This window comes from Lissotriton helveticus, chromosome 1_1, assembly GCF_964261635.1.
Source record: "Lissotriton helveticus chromosome 1_1, aLisHel1.1, whole genome shotgun sequence".
Taxonomy (NCBI): domain Eukaryota; kingdom Metazoa; phylum Chordata; class Amphibia; order Caudata; family Salamandridae; genus Lissotriton; species Lissotriton helveticus.
The window spans coordinates 1,289,420,978-1,289,438,563 of NC_136057.1; the positions used below are offsets into that span (position 1 = coordinate 1,289,420,978).

A 17,586-nucleotide genomic window follows, 5' to 3' on the forward strand; every position below is an offset into this window, starting at 1 on the left:
TCGCAGCTCTGACCATAGTGCCATATCCTCTCCCTCACTGAACACCATACCTTCCCACTAAGAGAAACTCGCATTGCCTTCAGCTACAACCCAATTGTGCCCCGCTATAAACACCTGGATGAGAAACAATTCAAATTACGCACTAGACAAGAGCAGTATGCTGTCTAAAAAATAAAAAAAGTCCAAACATCCTGGAAAAAGCAAACACTCATAGGGAAGGCAAGATTAAGTAAAGCATGTGAAATGTAAGCAGGAACAGCATGGTTACCATAATATTTTACACTCACTATTCATTTGTTTTCTCTGGGCAAAAGGAAAAGTGTATTTTCCTTCTCTGCCCGCCATGCCAGTGCCCGAACCACCACGAAGCCTTCACTGTAGACCATGGCTATTTCTGCCGTCCTGGGCTGAATATTTAAAATAAAAAAGTAGGGGAACGGAATCTATTGACTAAATGAGGTAGGGGCATTCCGTCTTCTGCTGATCCCGCCCACTTCGACCACTGATTAAGAGTCTTTGTTGTTTGTTTTCGTGTCTAAAGTTGCTGCACGAATTTATATAAAGAAAGCGGAAATTGGTAAACTAGGGCAGTATTAATAATGCAGAATTGATTTTTCCCACGAAGTGTTTTGTCAACCTTACCGACAGAGGAGTGAGGATTGAATATAAAAAAGACAATATATGCAAAAAAACTCGAATGGCAGAGACAATAATTAGATTATTCAATATGGAGGATATCATTGTATGTCATGGACAGCTAGGATGGAAAAAAGTAGGTTAGCTTAGGATAAAATAAACATAAAATGTAATTCAACTTGTATTAAATTTATTTCATATTTTACAGAGTCAGCTCCCTTTAATTGACACGTGCAGATACTATGGATGTGAAAATGGATGTGAAACTCCAAAGCAATCTACTAGTGTTCCTGTTATACACTGCCTCTGCGCCTCAGCTTTCGACGTGGTCAGTAATTTTCCTGGTTTTGAATTTCTCCTTGGCCCTGAAGCCAGCGCAACCACCTATAGTCCACAGGAAACCATTCATAGTTGCTTGGAATGCGCCCACTGACCTCTGCTCCATGAAGTATGATGTAGTGATCAATTTGAGCATGTTCCACCTGACGGGAAGCCCCTTGGCTAGTGCACGAGGGCAGAATGTGACCATATTCTATTTCAATAGATTGGGATATTACCCATGGTATACATCACATGACGTACCAGTTAACGGTGGCCTACCTCAGAATGCCAGCCTAAAATCACACCTGGAGAAATCCAGTGCGGATATTCATTATTATATTCCCTCAGAGGATTTCAGTGGACTGGCTGTTATAGACTGGGAGCATTGGAGACCACAATGGGAAAGAAACTGGAATATCAAAAATGTCTATAGGAACATGTCAAGAAAACTTGTTTCTGAAATGCTTGGGAACGATTCATCCAAGAACATTGACAGAGTTGCAAAAACGGTTTTTGAGCAAAGAGCAAAAGCTTTTATGGAGGAGACCATACAGCTGGGAACTAAAATCCGGCCCAATGGTCTGTGGGGATTTTACTTGTATCCAGATTGCCACAATTACAATTTTCATGAGCAGAACTATTCAGGTTCCTGTCCAAAACAAGAAGTGCTGAGAAACAATGACCTCTCCTGGCTTTGGGACAGCAGCACAGCCTTGTACCCTTCGATTGTCCTTCTTAAATCCCACCAAAGCAGTGGAAACGTACGGCCATTCTCCCTGTTTCGAGTAAAGGAATCTATGCGTATAGCTTCAGCGACTTCTCATGAATATTCTCTGCCAGTATTTATCTACACTAGACTAGGCTACAGAGAAGAACCCTTGACATTTCTTTCAGAGGTAGGTTTTCCGTCTATCCTATGAATGTTAAAGAAAACTACCACAGAATCAATTTTCTTTCATAAGAAAATCCAGAATTGCTTTTCAGTATCTTTAATTATTTCTCTGGTTCACAATCAATATTTGCTAAAGGATGTATTGAGAGTAAGTGAAAATAATGCAACTCTGTACTGGCCACTGATTTTACCAATGTGGAGCGACCAGACTCCAAAATAGCACTGTGTAGTGTAAGATCAAATCTGTTCACCACCAACAAGATGTCACTAAGATTTTGCCTCTTCCAGGCTGAGCGGTGTGCTTGGTCCTAATCCTTGCAGCCTTCTATGCTCAGTTTCCCAGGAAATGGTTGTTGACCAGGCCGCTCTCTAAGCAGGTGAATATATTGCAACATCCTAAATCATTGCAGCCTCCTAAACAGTCTAGAACCTTATAGTTACTTAGAAACTAGACTCAATCACATACTGTGGCAGTTTCTTTCCCAATCTTCAGTGCTTAATTTGTAAAAGAATGAGTGCTGGGCCGAGAGTTTTGCTCAGATGCCTGCAGCCGACACTACTGAATGCCGGGAGCTGAATACAAAGACTACATGATCTTTATTCCAATTCAAGCCTGTTTCTTCCACCACCTGACACACTCTTGCCCTTGATCTGATGTTTTTAGGTTCTTTTTCATCTCTGCTTTTCTTCTTTGTCACTATTTTTTCTAAATCCAGCTAATGAAGCAAACAAGCCTGACGTGTTTTAAAAGGGTTCTAGTGGTTCTACATCCAAGAAAAGTTTGAAAGAAATGGATTCAAACAATTCATTTTTAAGCAATGTGTTCATATACATTTGGGAAAAAGCCATGGATTGTAAATGAATACTTATGAAATAGTCCATTACTTTTGTTGTGTAACAATGAAACTCAACACTTCTCAGGAGTAGCCTTTTCATTTGCTATGGGATCCTCTCTATGTGATAAAATTGGCCTCCAGTGTGTCATTGATAACTTTTTGTGAAGGGAGCTCCTATATGCAAACAATTACATACAATATCATCGGTGCTCCATATGCCAAAAAATGCTTCTAGTATTTCAGGGCCAGTATGTTCTCATGGGTGCCTCTCTCCCCCCTAGTCCACTCTCACCCCTAGTCCAAGGCTTACATCCAATATGTCAATACACCTAACAATAGGCTCAGGGGAAGGATCACCTAAAAATATGCAATCTATCACATTAATGTAAGGTTTACAAACAGTAAAGAAAATACAGTAATGAATCACTAAAAAGAGAAAAAAGTATAAATGAAGAAGCCCTTCAAACAATATTTCAAATATCAAAAAAGTTATTATTTATTATACATTATTCAAAAGATTTCTAAAAACAGTTACGCTCAAGACAAGGTGCTGGTGTACAAAAAAACATATCACAAACCAGACAAGTGGCAAACAAAACCATTACATGTTACAATAAAGGAACAACACAAAACCTAAATATTGTGTCCTTAATTAGATTTGGCCACAAAAAAGCGTTGACGGTGTTTCGACCGCTATATTATTGCACGGTCATCTTCAGGATTCACAGTTCACTTGAGCGTTATAAACCTGTACAGTGAGAAAATATTTTTGTTGTATTAATCTATTGTACATATGTTTGTGTAGACTCATTCGAGGAAAAAGGCTTCAAGGAAAGGCAGAAGCTAAGCACCAGGTGACAAACCAGTCATGAAGAGAAAGTAAAGTAAGCCAACACCAAACCCAGTTTAACTTAAAAAAGATATATCAATCCACCACCGAGATGTAAGATAACTGAATAGAGTCACCTGTATAAAAGCAATTGGACCAATCGTTCATTATGGTCATCCGCAGGATTTCTAAAAATGTACTGCGACAAAGAAAATAATTTCCATCTTTAATAACATCTATGATTTAAAAGGGAACCTAATTCAGAATCATCCATGGTAAAGAGACTTACTAGCACAGACGTGTTTGGAAATAGACACACTGTGTCATGGATACTCAGTGGAGTCTTGTCAGTGGTGTCACAATTTCACCATACTGGTCGCCCATTTAATCGGCTAAAAGAAGGGGACAAACAACCTTAAGTTTCCACAATTAGATTATCAGACATCTTATTACATACACTATGGTTAAACTAGTCCTATTGTCAACCATGTTAGAACAAATAATTGCACGACTTCCATAGGAATATGGCTTCTATAGGAATATGTAAGTATAGACCCAGCAACCTGTACTTGGGCCAGCGCATGATGGTCAATTTTGTATAGTATACCACTTAACATACAACCCCTGGGACAAATCCTAATTATACGTGCATCTTCATATATGTATCATATCTGCCCACCTTGGACAAGATCCAATATGTCAGCACCCGCATTTTGCAATGTGGACCCACTCATTCCAAGAACTGCCTACAGTATGCCAGTGCTTGCAGTTTCTATCTCCAATAGGCCTGTACCAGTACGTGGCCCTAGGTGCCTCCATAAACCAATAATTACCAAGAGTAACCTATGGCCTGTGGCAGGTTAGCAAGCATAACACATACTCGTGTTCTTGCTCACTCATACAATAATTCCCCTTCCCTCACTCATTCTAGATCACAAACACACTCACCTCACATTCTTCCTATCGCTCATTCTGATTAATACTCTCAATTATTCACATAAATATACTGACACATTCACTGTCTCTTAGTGTCTCTCACACTGTCATACGTGGCATACGTGGCAGGAATTCTCACTCAGGTACAGACTTACAAAGACACTTATGCACACACTCACTCTCGCTCTTTCATACCTTCATTCTCTTACTCCCCTTCACTCACTTATTTTAACTCAATCATGCTCATTCACACTAGCTCATTTATTCTAACACTCCCTTCTCTCACTGACTCCCACTCCCTATTCCACTTACTCATCGTTACTCATTCTCATTTTCTCTCCCTCATTCAATCTCAGATACACCAACAAGCACACTCACATTTACACATACATTCACTCTCACTCAGTCACACTGATTTCCATCCACTCTCACTGATTCTCACTCACATTCACTCAGTCAGTCTCATTCATGCGCATCAAGCCCATATTCACTCTCACACACTCACACACTCACCTTCATTGATTCTCACTCCTGCTCTTTCTCACAGACTCTCACATTCTCTTACATGCACTCACTGATTTTCACTCACTCACGCACAAACTCAAACACACACTCTCACTCTTTCATGTTTTTTGTCTCTCACTCACTCATTCTAACTCACACATACTCACTCACAATAACTTACTCCCTTGGACTCTGGCACCCTCTCACTCCCTCATCCTCTCACTCTGACACCTATTAATTTTCAGTCAGACTCATTTTTATTCACTCTCACACTCACTCTGAGCCACACACACATCCTCAAATTTACATGCACTCTCACGAGTTCTCACTTACTCTCAATCCCTTTCATTCATGCACAATTCCACTCAAACACACCTTCACCCACTCCCTGCACTAATTCGAACACCTCTCTCACACACACATGCACACACACATGCTCTCACAATCACACTCACTCAAAAAGGCCCAGAACAATACGTTTTGATTTTTTTTTCACATCTTACCTAGATTCTCCTGTTAGTAGTAGTAGTAGTAGTTTATTTGCATAGTTACTTAAAACTATTGCAATACAAAGTTTAAAATAAACAATATATCAACCAATTTTAAATTACCTCCACGTACAACTCAAGAAACAGTATATCACCACTCACAAATTTTCCTTCCTAAATAAAGTCATAAAATCTCATGTTTTGATTAGTAGTAAATAAATATAGGTTCATTAGTAAAATTATCCAAAAAACAGTTAAGAGCAGGTTTAGGCAAAATCTTTCCCTCAACCTTCATGAATTGCACAAGACTACCATTCTACTGAGAATCATGAAATAACAAAATTATCTAAAAGACAGTTCACGTCGTAATGATTTCTTATCTAGTTCCTTCACAAGTTCGCAGATCAGGTATGGTTCGTGAGATGCAAAGAGTGTCTAAAGGCAATTTAGAGTCAGCTTTTGGCATTTTCTTTTCCACTGCCATCATAAACCTCACATGGGTCATGGGGAGTGAGGTAGGCAAGAACTGCCTGCCTTTGTGAACGAATTCCTCGTTGGTTAAAAAGGAATTTTAGCAGGTGCTTTCGATTCTTCCAACAGTTTGTCACAGGAGCACAGCAAATGCGGCATATCCTCCGGCACCGAACCACATAACCGACAGAAGAAGCCCGACTTTTCCTTTAACCAGTGCGGGAGGTGCCGGATACAGGGTAACAGACCCAACCTGTACTTTAAGAATTTCATTTTGGTTATTTTTGAATAACCCAAGTCGAGATAGTTCTGCAATACCTGTGTGGTATATGAGTTCTGGATCATCCAGCAGTGTGACGTTTTTGCGAATGCTGCCTTATCCTCAATCCATGAGAGATACTTAATTGTTTTCCTGACCAATCTTTTCAGCATGGTATGGCTTGTCGGGGTGTCCCAAAGCTGTTGTAAACCAAGATTCAACACGCTCCTTTTGAGGTACTTTGCAGCTGGTGAGGCTGGATGTTGTTCTAGCTCATTCCATAGATGGTCATTTAAGGTACCGTGTTTGGTTTTTCGCGTTTTGTCCCAAACTACTATATACACGCCCTGTCTTGCCAGGGTCTGTTTCTGGATGCCAAACTCAAGCCTGATTTGGGCCGGTGAAGTTTGTTTGGGCAGGCTAAATATAATCCTGTACGCAGCTGTGACTGTATTGTACAGATTCTTAGCATCTCTGCCTCTCAGTACTTCACTCCTGTAGTTATTGTTGGCAACAATTTAACTTGTATTACTTGTGTCAGAGGCAAAAGAGAAGGGCTCGTAAGTTAACTATTTAGTGCTTTCAGAGCGATTGCTGAGGCGACGCCTTTACCCCTGATTATAGTTTTCTGTACAGAAAACAGGCCACTGTTATCAATTGTTACACCTAAATATTTGTATACTGACGTATTCTCAATACGAGTTTTGTTCCAAAACCAGGAGTATTACTTGTTTTGTTTCTTACTAATTGTCATTGTCTGTGTTTTTTCTAGATTTATTGTCAGATCATTTGCATCCGAATATCCCTGTGTAGCCTTCCTAATTTTGGTGCACAGGAGTTACAGCTATTTAGGGTAGGGATTAAATCCCCTAAAATCAAGTTAAATAGAGTGGGAGCTAGGACAAAGCCCTGTTTAAGACCCTTGTTGGTTTCTATGCGTCTTGACAGGAGTGAGCCGTCTCCCAACTTTATCTGGATCCACGTCTCCGTATGTAGGTTGATCAGCAGGTCTAACAATGGTCCTGGTATCCCCCATCTGTTTAGTTTGGACCATAACATGTTCCGGTTTATATGATCAAAGGCGGCCTTGTAGTCAATAAAACAAAAGTGAATCAGCATTTTGTTTGTTTCAGCCTTATTTATTAGCATACCCATTGTTACGATATTAGAAGTTATTCCTATCGATTTAGCAAAACCGGTCTGATTAACCGGAATTAGGGATTTCTCTGTGGTCCAGTCCTGCAGTTCTTCTAGGAGTGTTCCTGCAACATATTTGGCATCATTATCCATAAGGGCAACGAATCAATAGTTTTGGGGAAGAGACTTGTCCCCGGATTTGAAAATGGGTGAGATGATTGAGCCCTTCCAGGAGCTAGGTAGTAAATTAAAGTGCCTTATTTCCAAGAATAATGGTTCAAGCGCAGCACCATTCTTTTTCCTCTTGTTTATAGGTGATGGGCGGAATTCCGTTCGGGCCTGGTGCCCCTCTTTTCTTCCCTTTTTGATTTGGCGCCTGATATTTTTTTGTAAACTTGACACTCCTTTGTTTGCAGATGGTGCATGACTTCCTCAGTTACCTGTGTTCCTATGCAGTGACAGTGGGTTGTTGTTGACAGAATCTATTTCCACATTAACAACTTCTGTCTTCAAATAAGAATCTTTTTCCTGATTAAAATGACTTCTGAGGTGGCTTGCCCAGTTTTCTTCTGTGATATTAGAAGAGATCCCTTCATGCAAAGGTCTTAAAAAAAGATTCATGGTTTTCCAGAATCTTGCAACGTCGCTTTGTTTACAATCCGCATATAGTTTTGCCAACATATTTTCCTCCATAAGTCTATTGGCTTCCCATTTTTTTTTTTTCAAATCTTTATTTCGATCTGGTGATCATAAAAGATATACAAAATATCACATCATTAAAATTCCAAAGTATCAGTGTATCATTGGTATTAGTACATAAGTTTAAAAAAGAAGTAATAAAACAGGGGTAATAGTAAGGCAAGGGCAGGGAGTTTCAAGGGTCTCTTGCCATCTTAATGTATCGGATTCGGGCATGCCACATTGCAGTTAGGAATTTAGCTAAGGCAAACACAGTTGGCGGTGATAAATCTGTCTTTAGGACTCTGAATGCAGGTAGAAATGTTCTAAATCCCAGGTTTTTAAGGAGGGGGACGAGCCAAAATGTCCTGCTTTTTTGATAGGCTCGACAGAAAAAAATCACATGTGCTTCATTCTCCTTAGTGTGAGCACTTGCAGGGCACGTCTCTGTAGGGGACCGGGAGGACCATGCTTTGGTAAAGGACATCAGAGGAAGGGTCCCGCACCTCCATTGCAGGAATAGTTTTCTTGTTAAGACAGGAGTCATGCCATCCAAGACACTTTCGAGGTTGTATGAGTCTTTGATTGTGATAAAACGATGTGTCAGAGATCCCTCTCGTGCGCTGTCCAGGGCTCGGAGAAGCATTTTGTCATAATATGCTCTGGAGAGCACTTTCCTTGGGATCATGGTACTTGTGCTTTCTGGATGTGACCATAGTTCTGGTAATCCAAGGGTCTCACAAGTTCTCCTGATATAATGTATCCAAGGGATCTTGGTGGCGTTGGGGAGAGATAGAAATTCCTGTAACTCAGATCTGTAGGAGGTAAGATCTTGGCTGCTCCAGATACGACGCCAGAATGTTAATGGTTTGAGGCCTAATTCCTCCGTGATAGGATTCAGACCCAAATCCAGTCTCAGGGGCAGGAGTGGGGTACTTGGCGGGAGAGCGGTCAGCTGCCTTAGGAATTTGTTCTCTGTGGTCAGCAAATTAGATGATAAATTGTGACCCCATATCTCTCCCCCATAGGTAACTCCCCCCCGCGCCTGGGCTTTATATATTTGAATAGCGGGGCTAATAGGGCGGTTTGTTGACTTAGTCGCAATCCTCATGATACCACCCGCCCTCTGGGCCAGCTTCATATTCGCTTTAATCTGGTGAGCCCCCCACGTGAGGTTTTGGTTTAGGGTTATCCCCAAATACTCTATTGTGTGGACCCTTTCCAAGCGCACTGTGCCAAGCATAGGATTTGGCCGCTTGAAGGACATGGGGTTTAAGATCATAAATTTCGTTTTCTGGGGGTTAATTTTGAGTCCCCTTTCGGTGCAAAATTCCAGAAAGGCGTCTAACACCCTCTGAATGCCCATCGGGGATTTGGACAGGAGCAGGGTGTCATCCGCAAACATAATTGCGGGCACCCTGCTACTGGTCAATTTTGGGGCATCGGTGTTGGCAATCCCAGTCAGGTGCATGATTACCCCGTTCACAAAGAGGCAGAACAAGGTCGGTGCAAGCACACAACCCTGTCTCACCCCTCTGTGAACGGGGAATCTTTCAGTTAGATTACCACTTCTCCCGCACCTGACCCGTGCGAAGTTGTTTAAATGTAATTTCATCAGGATTGCAAGGATGTCTTTCGGAACGCCTAGCTCTCCCATTACCTCCCATAGTTTGGATCTTGGCACTAGATCGAAGGCGGCACGTAGGTCCACAAAGACCGTGTACAAGGTGCCTCCCTCGATCAGCGCAGTCCTCCAGTACATGAGATTTAATCTGAATATTTGGTCAATTGTGGAGACCCCCCTCCTGATACCTGCCTTTTATGGGCTAAGAGTGTGTGTTTCCTCCAACCAGTTCTGCATCCGGTCCAATATTAGCCTACCGAAAAGCTTCTGTGAAACATCGATAAGGCTTATTGAGCGGTAGTTGGCTGGGAGCAGAGGGGATCCCTTTTTAAATATTGGGACCACCTCTGCGCCCAGCCAAGTGTCGGGGACCTCCATACCCTTGAGAACCGCGTTAAATATCAGCATGAGATAGGGAGCCCATATCCCTGGCTCCTGCTTGTAAAGATCTCCTGGCACCCCATCAAGCCCTGGGGCTTTCCCTCCTGCCAACCCTGCAATTGCAGCGCGAACTTCTTTTTCCGTGAAGGGTTCACCCTCTTGGTTGCTCGGAATAGTACAATGGGGGGTACCTTCCGACGAATCCACCACTGCATATAAGGATTGATAGTGCTCTTGCCATGTGCTCGGGGCAATGTTGGGTTCGATTGCCGAGGGGAGATCTTCTGACCCATTATTGACTAGCCGCCAAAATTTACGAGAGTCTTTCGTGGCTAGTGCACCAGAGAGTTCCTCCCAGTGTTTTTGGTCCCATTCGGCCTTAGCATTTGCCAACAATGTCTTATAAGCCCGTCTTCTGGCTTTTATCTCCTCCTGGGATCTACGTGCCTTTATTGTGAGTAGAAGTTCTCGTTTTGAGTCCCGGCATGTAGCATTGTACCAGGACTTTTTATATGTCCTGCTAGTTCTACCTGCTCCGTTAACAAATAGATCTAACTCCAGGGTATTTACCAGATCTTCGTGGATTCGCCATAGCTGCTCTCTGTTTTCCCCATTATCTAGTTCCTTTGCAAGGGCAAATGCCTTTTCCAGCACTGGGGTAATTCTGGCATAGAGCCTAGGTAGTTTGTCGCCACTTGTGGCCAATTTTCCCCACCTAACTCTCCTCCTAATATTCTCCAGAAGTAACCCTGTCACTGCATTTTCTTTATCCAGTCCCATGTCCTCGATGCCTGGCATGGCGTATTCGAGTTCGAGAGCATTATGGTCACTGTCCTCTCTATCCAGAATCCTGAAGTCGATAATTCGTGACCAACGTGACAGTTGGACCAGGACATAGTCTAGTCTGGATTCACTTCCTATTTTATTGAAAGTGCATTTGCTTGGGTTGTCTGATTTGGTGCGGCCGTTACAAGCCCTTAGACCATGGTTAAGAGTGAGTGCGGTTATCTGGAGTGCAAGGGGGGTCCAAGCTCTTGGTGGGGGTGCCACCGTGGCAGGTATCAGCCATCTTGAATCCTCCTCTAGGGAGGGTCCATCAAGAAGGCCAGGAAGTGGCTCATAGTGCGAGTTCAGGTCCCCTGCAACCACATAGGGGCAGTCCCTTGGGATTTCGCTCAGGAAAACCGAGAGTTCTTCGAAGGTATTTGATTCGCATGATAGAACAGCGGGTCTCGAATGGACGTTCATTATCATCAGTTTTGCGAAATTTGGCCATTCTAACAGGACAGGTAAAATATCTTCAGAGTCGACAGTTAAGCACCTGGCCTGACAGCCTAGATGGGAGGCAACCAAAGTTGCCAACCCACCTGACGGTTGTTCCCCCCCCCCATTTGGCGTATTTGGAGAACCCTGCGAACCCTGGGCATGTGTACTCCTCTCTTGCCCAGGTTTCCTGGAAGAGGCAGATGCTTTTTGAGCTAATGAAAGACAGCCACTCCGGGCAATCCATTTTATTACCAAGCCCAGCTACATTCCATGAAATCATGCTGAATGTTGGAAGTCTTGGGGATAGTGTCTCAGTATTAGAGTGGCTGTTTTCTTTTGCGGCAGAATTTACCGTTGGGTGTTGTAATGATTCCCCCTGTCCAGACCCTAAGTTACTACTGTTTCTCAATGTATCTGTTATAGGGGTACCAGGGTCTTGGCAGTGACTGAGTTCATTGGGAGCAGTTGTTAATTCTTCTAAGGGCTGGGCTCGTTCACGGTAGGTAAATCTGTCCTCACAGGCATCTATTAGGTAAAATTGATGCCAACCCCTGACTTTAGTCTCTAGCTGTCAGCCAACCGTTTCCAGGCTGCTGTACCTGTTAGAAGTGGGGAAGTAAGCTGGGTGGTGCATTCTGTGTGGCCCTGGGACTCCTCTCGTTCTGCCACCCCATCCACCCCTCCTCCTAGTGCTATTCTCCCAGCCCTCTTCATCACCATGTATAGGTAAGTATTCGGGCACAAAGCTCCTATGATAATGAGGCTCCCTCCTTCCAACACTATTACTCTCCCAATCTCCCAATAATTCTTGGTGATACCCCCATCTTGGATCTTCTAATGTATACATGCTTGATGGGTAAAAGAATGAGAGAGGGAGAGACTGGATGTTGCTCCCTTGGTCATCAAGACCCCAGCTGCAGATGTAGGAGGCTGTCCTTGGTTCTCTAAAACTGACCACAACGCAGTCACCTCTAATTGTTTTTCTCAGATTACCCACCCAGGTGACACGTCTCACCATAAGAACATCGCTGGTTGTGCCTTGTGAAAGAGGTCTATATATAGACAACCAGTTAATAACTTTGTTCTTGAGTGAGGCAGTCGTCTCTGTGGCAGTGGGTAATAGTTCGGGGACACCCACCAGGATCACTGTATAGGGGGACGCCTCAGGTGGTAGATTTGTAGGTTTGATTTTGCGGAGATTATTTTGCATATTATCTACGGGTTTTGGATCGCTTTGTATTTTGTCAGAGGGATTAGCGTTATCTTTGGGGTTTACAGATATGTTTGAGGATGGAAGTACCAGTGCCTGAGTTTGTATTGGTAAAACGGTTTCGTTTGCAGTGGCCATAGGTTGTGGAGTCTTATTTAGGTTGGGTTTGTGTTGTGTATGGTGAGGAATGGCTGGGCCAGTTTTCTTCATTATATTTGTGGAGTCAACGCTCTTTTTAAGCTTTTGGTCTAACCCCCCTTTGGCTCCGTTAGTTTCTATTTTGAGACTGTCTGCCAATTGGACTGTAGATTTTTCAATGTTGACCAACCTGGCTTCGATCTTTATCAGCCGGGCTTCGAGGGGGCTTAAGAGTGACCTAAACAATGTACCTATATCTGCGAGTGTAATGTCCTCGCTAGAGGATTCCATAGAGATGTTAGTGGAATGAGGTGATGTGTCTGTCGGTACAATAACAATAGGTGGGTCATCTGCACTAATCTTGGATGATTGGCCGGAGATATTGGCACCAGAACTAGCAGCGTCCTTTTAGGGGTTGGGCTTAGATGTTTTTGGCTTGCACCCTCCTTTAGTTTGCCCCCCTTTCTTCCTTTTTGTAATTGCCCCTTCCTTTACTCCCCTTGAGCGATCGGAGGTGTTCTCGCTGATGGTGACTATGGCCGAGTCCTGGCTAGGGATCGGGAGTGGGTTAGGTGGGTCAGGTGGTATTTGGCCCGTTGGTAGAGTCATTAGGCTCATATCCTCAAGATCATTTAAGGTCTCCATGGTAAGGTCTGGGTTAATAACTGACTGATTTAGCCCTGAACCCTCACGGTGGAAGTGTGAAGTTCTGGCCTTCCTTCAGGTGTTTTAGCCAGAGCCAGTGGACCCATTGATGATCTCCTTACCCAATCGATTTCTTGGGAGATACGTCTTTCGAGTACAGCAATCCAGTCTATCAAAAGTGATCCTGGTTTGACGAAATAATTATCGATGGTACCTTTGGCAGTTCCAGCCGCAGCCTGTGCGGATTTGCTCCTTGTTTCCCTGGTACTCATCTCTGGGTCTGTGTGGTCAAGGGGTGTGACAAATGGGATGGTGTAATGGTCCCGACCAGGGGGGTGGCCCGGTCCCGGTCTCTCCGGTCCTCGAACGGCCATAAACGGCCCGCCCTTTTCCCGGGCTTCGCTCTGCGCTTCGTTCCGCGCGCGTCCTGCGTGCGCGGGTCTTAGTCTGTCTATATACGTGTACACTGGGGGCGTGGCTGACAGGGAGAGCGGGCCAGGTGTCAGGTGTTGGCCTCGCAGGGACGCCTGGTTGTTGGAGTCCCTGGCGTCACGCTCGCAGCCCTGTAGCGCTGCCACACACACCCCAGTGGAGTCCTTGTGCTGCGGGACCCGCGGAGCGGGTCCAGCGAACAGTTGCTGGAAACTGGGCAATGCTAGTGGGTCCGAGCAGCAAGTCCTGGAGTCCGCTCTATCCGAGGTTCAAAAGGAAAGAAAATCCCACCAGGTCCGGTGAAGGAAACTGCTTTTCACCAGGCAGGTTCGCTGGGGGCGTGGCTGACAGGGAGAGCGGGTAAGGTGTCAGGTGTTGGCCTCGCAGGGACTCCTGGTTGTTGGAGTCCCTGGCGTCACGCTCGCAGCCCTGTAGCGCTTCCACACACACCCCAGTGGAGTCCTTGTGCTGCGGGACCCGCGGAGCGGGTCCGGCGAACAGTTGCTGGAAACTGGGCAATGCTAGTGGGTCCGAGCAGCAAGTCCTGGAGTCCGCTCTATCCGAGGTTCAAAAGGAAAGAAAATCCCACCAGGTCCGGTGAAGGAAACTACTTTTCACCAGGCAGGTTCGCTGGGGGCGTGGCTGACAGGGAGAGCGGGCCAGGTGTCAGGTGTTGGCCTTGGAGGGACTCCTGGTTGTTGGAGTCCCTGGCGTCACGCTCGCAGCCCTGTAGCGTTGCCACACACACCCCAGTGGAGTCCTTGTGCTGCGGGACCCGCGGAGCGGGTCCGGCGAACAGTTGCTGGAAACTGGGCAATGCTATTGGGTCTGAGCAGCAAGTCCTGGAGTCCGCTCTATCCGAGGTTCAAAAGGAAAGAAAATCTCACCAGGTCCGGTGAAGGAAACTGCTTTTCACCAGGCAGGTTCGCTGGGGGCGTGGGTGACAGGGAGAGTGGGCCAGGTGTCAGGTGTTGGCCTCGCAGGGACTCCTGGTTGTTGGAGTCCCTGGCGTCACGCTCGCAGCCCTGTAGCGCTGCCACACACACCCCAGTGGAGTCCTTGTGCTGCGGGACCCGCGGAGTGGGTCCGGCGAACAGTTGCTGGAAACTGGGCAATGCTAGTGGGTCCGAGCAGCAAGTCCTGGAGTCCGCTCTATCCGAGGTTCAAAAGGAAAGAAAATCCCACCAGGACCGGTGAAGGAAACTGCTTTTCACCAGGCAGGTTCGCTGGGGGCGTGGCTGACAGGGAGAGCGGGCCAGGTGTCAGGTGTTGGCCTCGCAGGGACTCCTGGTTGTTGGAGTCCCTGGCGTCACGCTCGCAGCCCTGTAGCACTGCCACACACACCCCAGTGGAGTCCTTGTGCTGCGGGACCCGCGGAGCGGGTCTGGCGAACAGTTGCTGGACACTGGGCAATGCTAGTGGGTCCGAGCAGCAAGTCCTGGAGTCCGCTCTATCCGAGGTTCAAAAGGAAAGAAAATCCCACCAGGTCCGGTGAAGGAAACTGCTTTTCACCAGGCAGGTTCGCTGGGGGCGTGGCTGACAGGGAGAGCGGGCCTGGTGTCAGGTGTTGGCCTCGCAGGGACTCCTGGTTGTTGGAGTCCCTAGCGTCACGCTCGCAGCCCTGTAGCGCTGCCACACACACCCCAGTGGAGTCCTTGTGCTGCGGGACCCGGGGAGTGGGTCCGGCGAACAGTTGCTTGAAACTGGGCAATGCTAGTGGGTCCGAGCAGCAAGTCTTGGAGTCCGCTCTATCCGAGGTTCAAAAGGAAAGAAAATCCCACCAGGTCCGGTGAAGGAAACTGCTTTTCACCAGGCAGGTTCGCTGGGGGCGTGGCTGACAGGGAGAGCGGGCCAGGTGTCAGGTGTTGGCCTTGCAGGGACTCATGGTTGTTGGAGTCCCTGGCGTCACGCTCGCAGCCCTGTAGCGCTGCCACACACACCCCCGTGGAGTCCTTGTGCTGCAGGACCCGCGGAGCTGGTCCGGCGAACAGTTGCTGGAAACTGGGCAATGCTAGTGGGTCCGAGCAGCAAGTCCTGGAGTCCGCTCTATCCGAGGTTCAAAAGGAAAGAAAATCCCACCAGGTCCGGTTAAGGAAACTGCTTTTCACCAGGCAGGTTCGCTGGGGGCGTGGCTGACTGGGAGAGCAGGCCAGATGTCAGGTGTTGGCCTCGCAGGGACTACTGGTTGTTGGAGTCCCTGGCGTCACGCTCACAGCCCTGTAGCGCTGCCACACACACCCCAGTGGGGTCCTTGTGCTGCGGGACCCGCGGAGCGGGTCCGGCGAACAGTTGCTGGAAACTGGGCAATGCTAGTGGGTCCGAGCAGCAAGTCCTGGAGTCCGCTCTATCCGAGGTTCAAAAGGAAAGAAAATATTCCCATTTTGCCTTTTTCAGCAATACTTTCGATTTCCAAAGCAGATTATGTTTTACAATGTCCATAGGGTTGTACCATAGTTTTCTCATCGTTTGATAGATTGATCTTTTTATCCCCTTGATCTTTTCTTTATGTTCTTGTGTGAAGTTTTTCATGCTACTTCGGCCCAGTTGGTCATGTTGCTTAGGTTTTGTAGAATAAGTTGCCATAGTAGCAATGAAATATTCCCATTTCTCAATTTTGCTAGAGCCCACTCTAGTATGGAAAAGCTGTCTGGCCTTTTCTAATGTGCTTTCATCGGTTGCTACTGAGTATTTGATCCTTTTGTAATTGATTGTGTGGACTGACTCTTTAGGCACCAAGGATAGCTCGTATTTAGGTTTCATGATGTTGAGAACAATTTCTTGGGGACAATGATTGCTATCAGCCTTTTCCCCTATATGAAATGAGCTCATTCGTTGAAATAAGGATAATAAAATGAAGGTATAATCCAGTGTTGAGTTAGTTCTTGTTGAATGAAAAGTTGTGGCCGGTGGATTGTCTCCAATGAATCTTCCGTTTAAAGCTCTAATAATAAAAAGATCACGCTCATTTAATATCTGCTTGTCTAGTTTGGTAGGTTTCGATGCTAGCGACTTCCCATGGAATGGTATGTCCCAGGCTGAGTTTTGAATTAGGTTCTCGTCCTGTGATGAGTTTCCCTTAAGGTTGAGATTAAAGTCCCCGGTGATAATCAAGTCTGTTGATGTTGTTTCCCGTATGCCCTCCTCAATGAACTTACATTGGGCCAGATGTAGGTATCGAAATACCGGTCGGTAATGGCCGAAAATACCGATTCTCGGCCGTTTCCGACCGGTATTTGGATATTGAGATATAGGGGTCAAAAAATCGTCCGCTTCGGTAAATTTACCGAATCGGTAAAGTTACAGAATCGGTAAATTTTCCGAATCTGTAAATTTACTGAATAGGTATATTTACCGAATCGGTATATTTACCGATTCGGTAAATTTACCGAATCGGAAAATTAGAAATGGTCAAATTGGTTTCTTGAGATGTAGGTGACCTCTAAAATACTGAATTTGCATGAAATTCGGTGTTTGAGAGTCTGTATTTACCATGGATTGAAAGCAGGTGGTAACCAGGTGCAGGCTATAAAAAAAAGGCCCAAAATGCAGCAGTGTGACCAGAATGGCGGCATTCTACGTGATTGCGAGGCGGCTACGGCTACAGGCAGAAGGAGAGAGGGTCTGGAGAAGGGAGGAGCAGGTCTACAGGCAGAGGATCACCCTATTCCAAATGACTGAGCCAGAGATCCTACAAAGGTACAGGCTACACCCCCAAACCATCCTGGAGTTGATCAGGGACCTGCACCCATTTTTAGAACACCCAACACCAAGGGCGCACACCATCCCACCCCATGTGCAGGTGCTGTGTAGCCTACACCTGCTTGCCTCTGGGAGTTACCAGAGTGTGATTGCTGTGGCAGGTGGGGTGTCTCAGAGCTGCCTGTCGCATTTTTTCAGGAAGTT

The 17,586-nt window shown here is 45.7% G+C and overlaps 1 protein-coding gene across 1 annotated transcript in view; it reads left to right on the forward strand.

The window, feature by feature from the left end:
* The first annotated feature begins 878 nt into the window (after nt 1-878).
* LOC144763885 (hyaluronidase-4-like) overlaps nt 879-17,586 on the forward strand; it is a 59,414-nt gene continuing 42,706 nt past the window's right edge. Inside the window, exon 1 of the mRNA XM_078649887.1 lies at nt 879-1,853. Within this exon, the coding sequence (XP_078506013.1) occupies nt 879-1,853 (975 nt within the window). The remainder of the gene's footprint in view (nt 1,854-17,586) is intronic.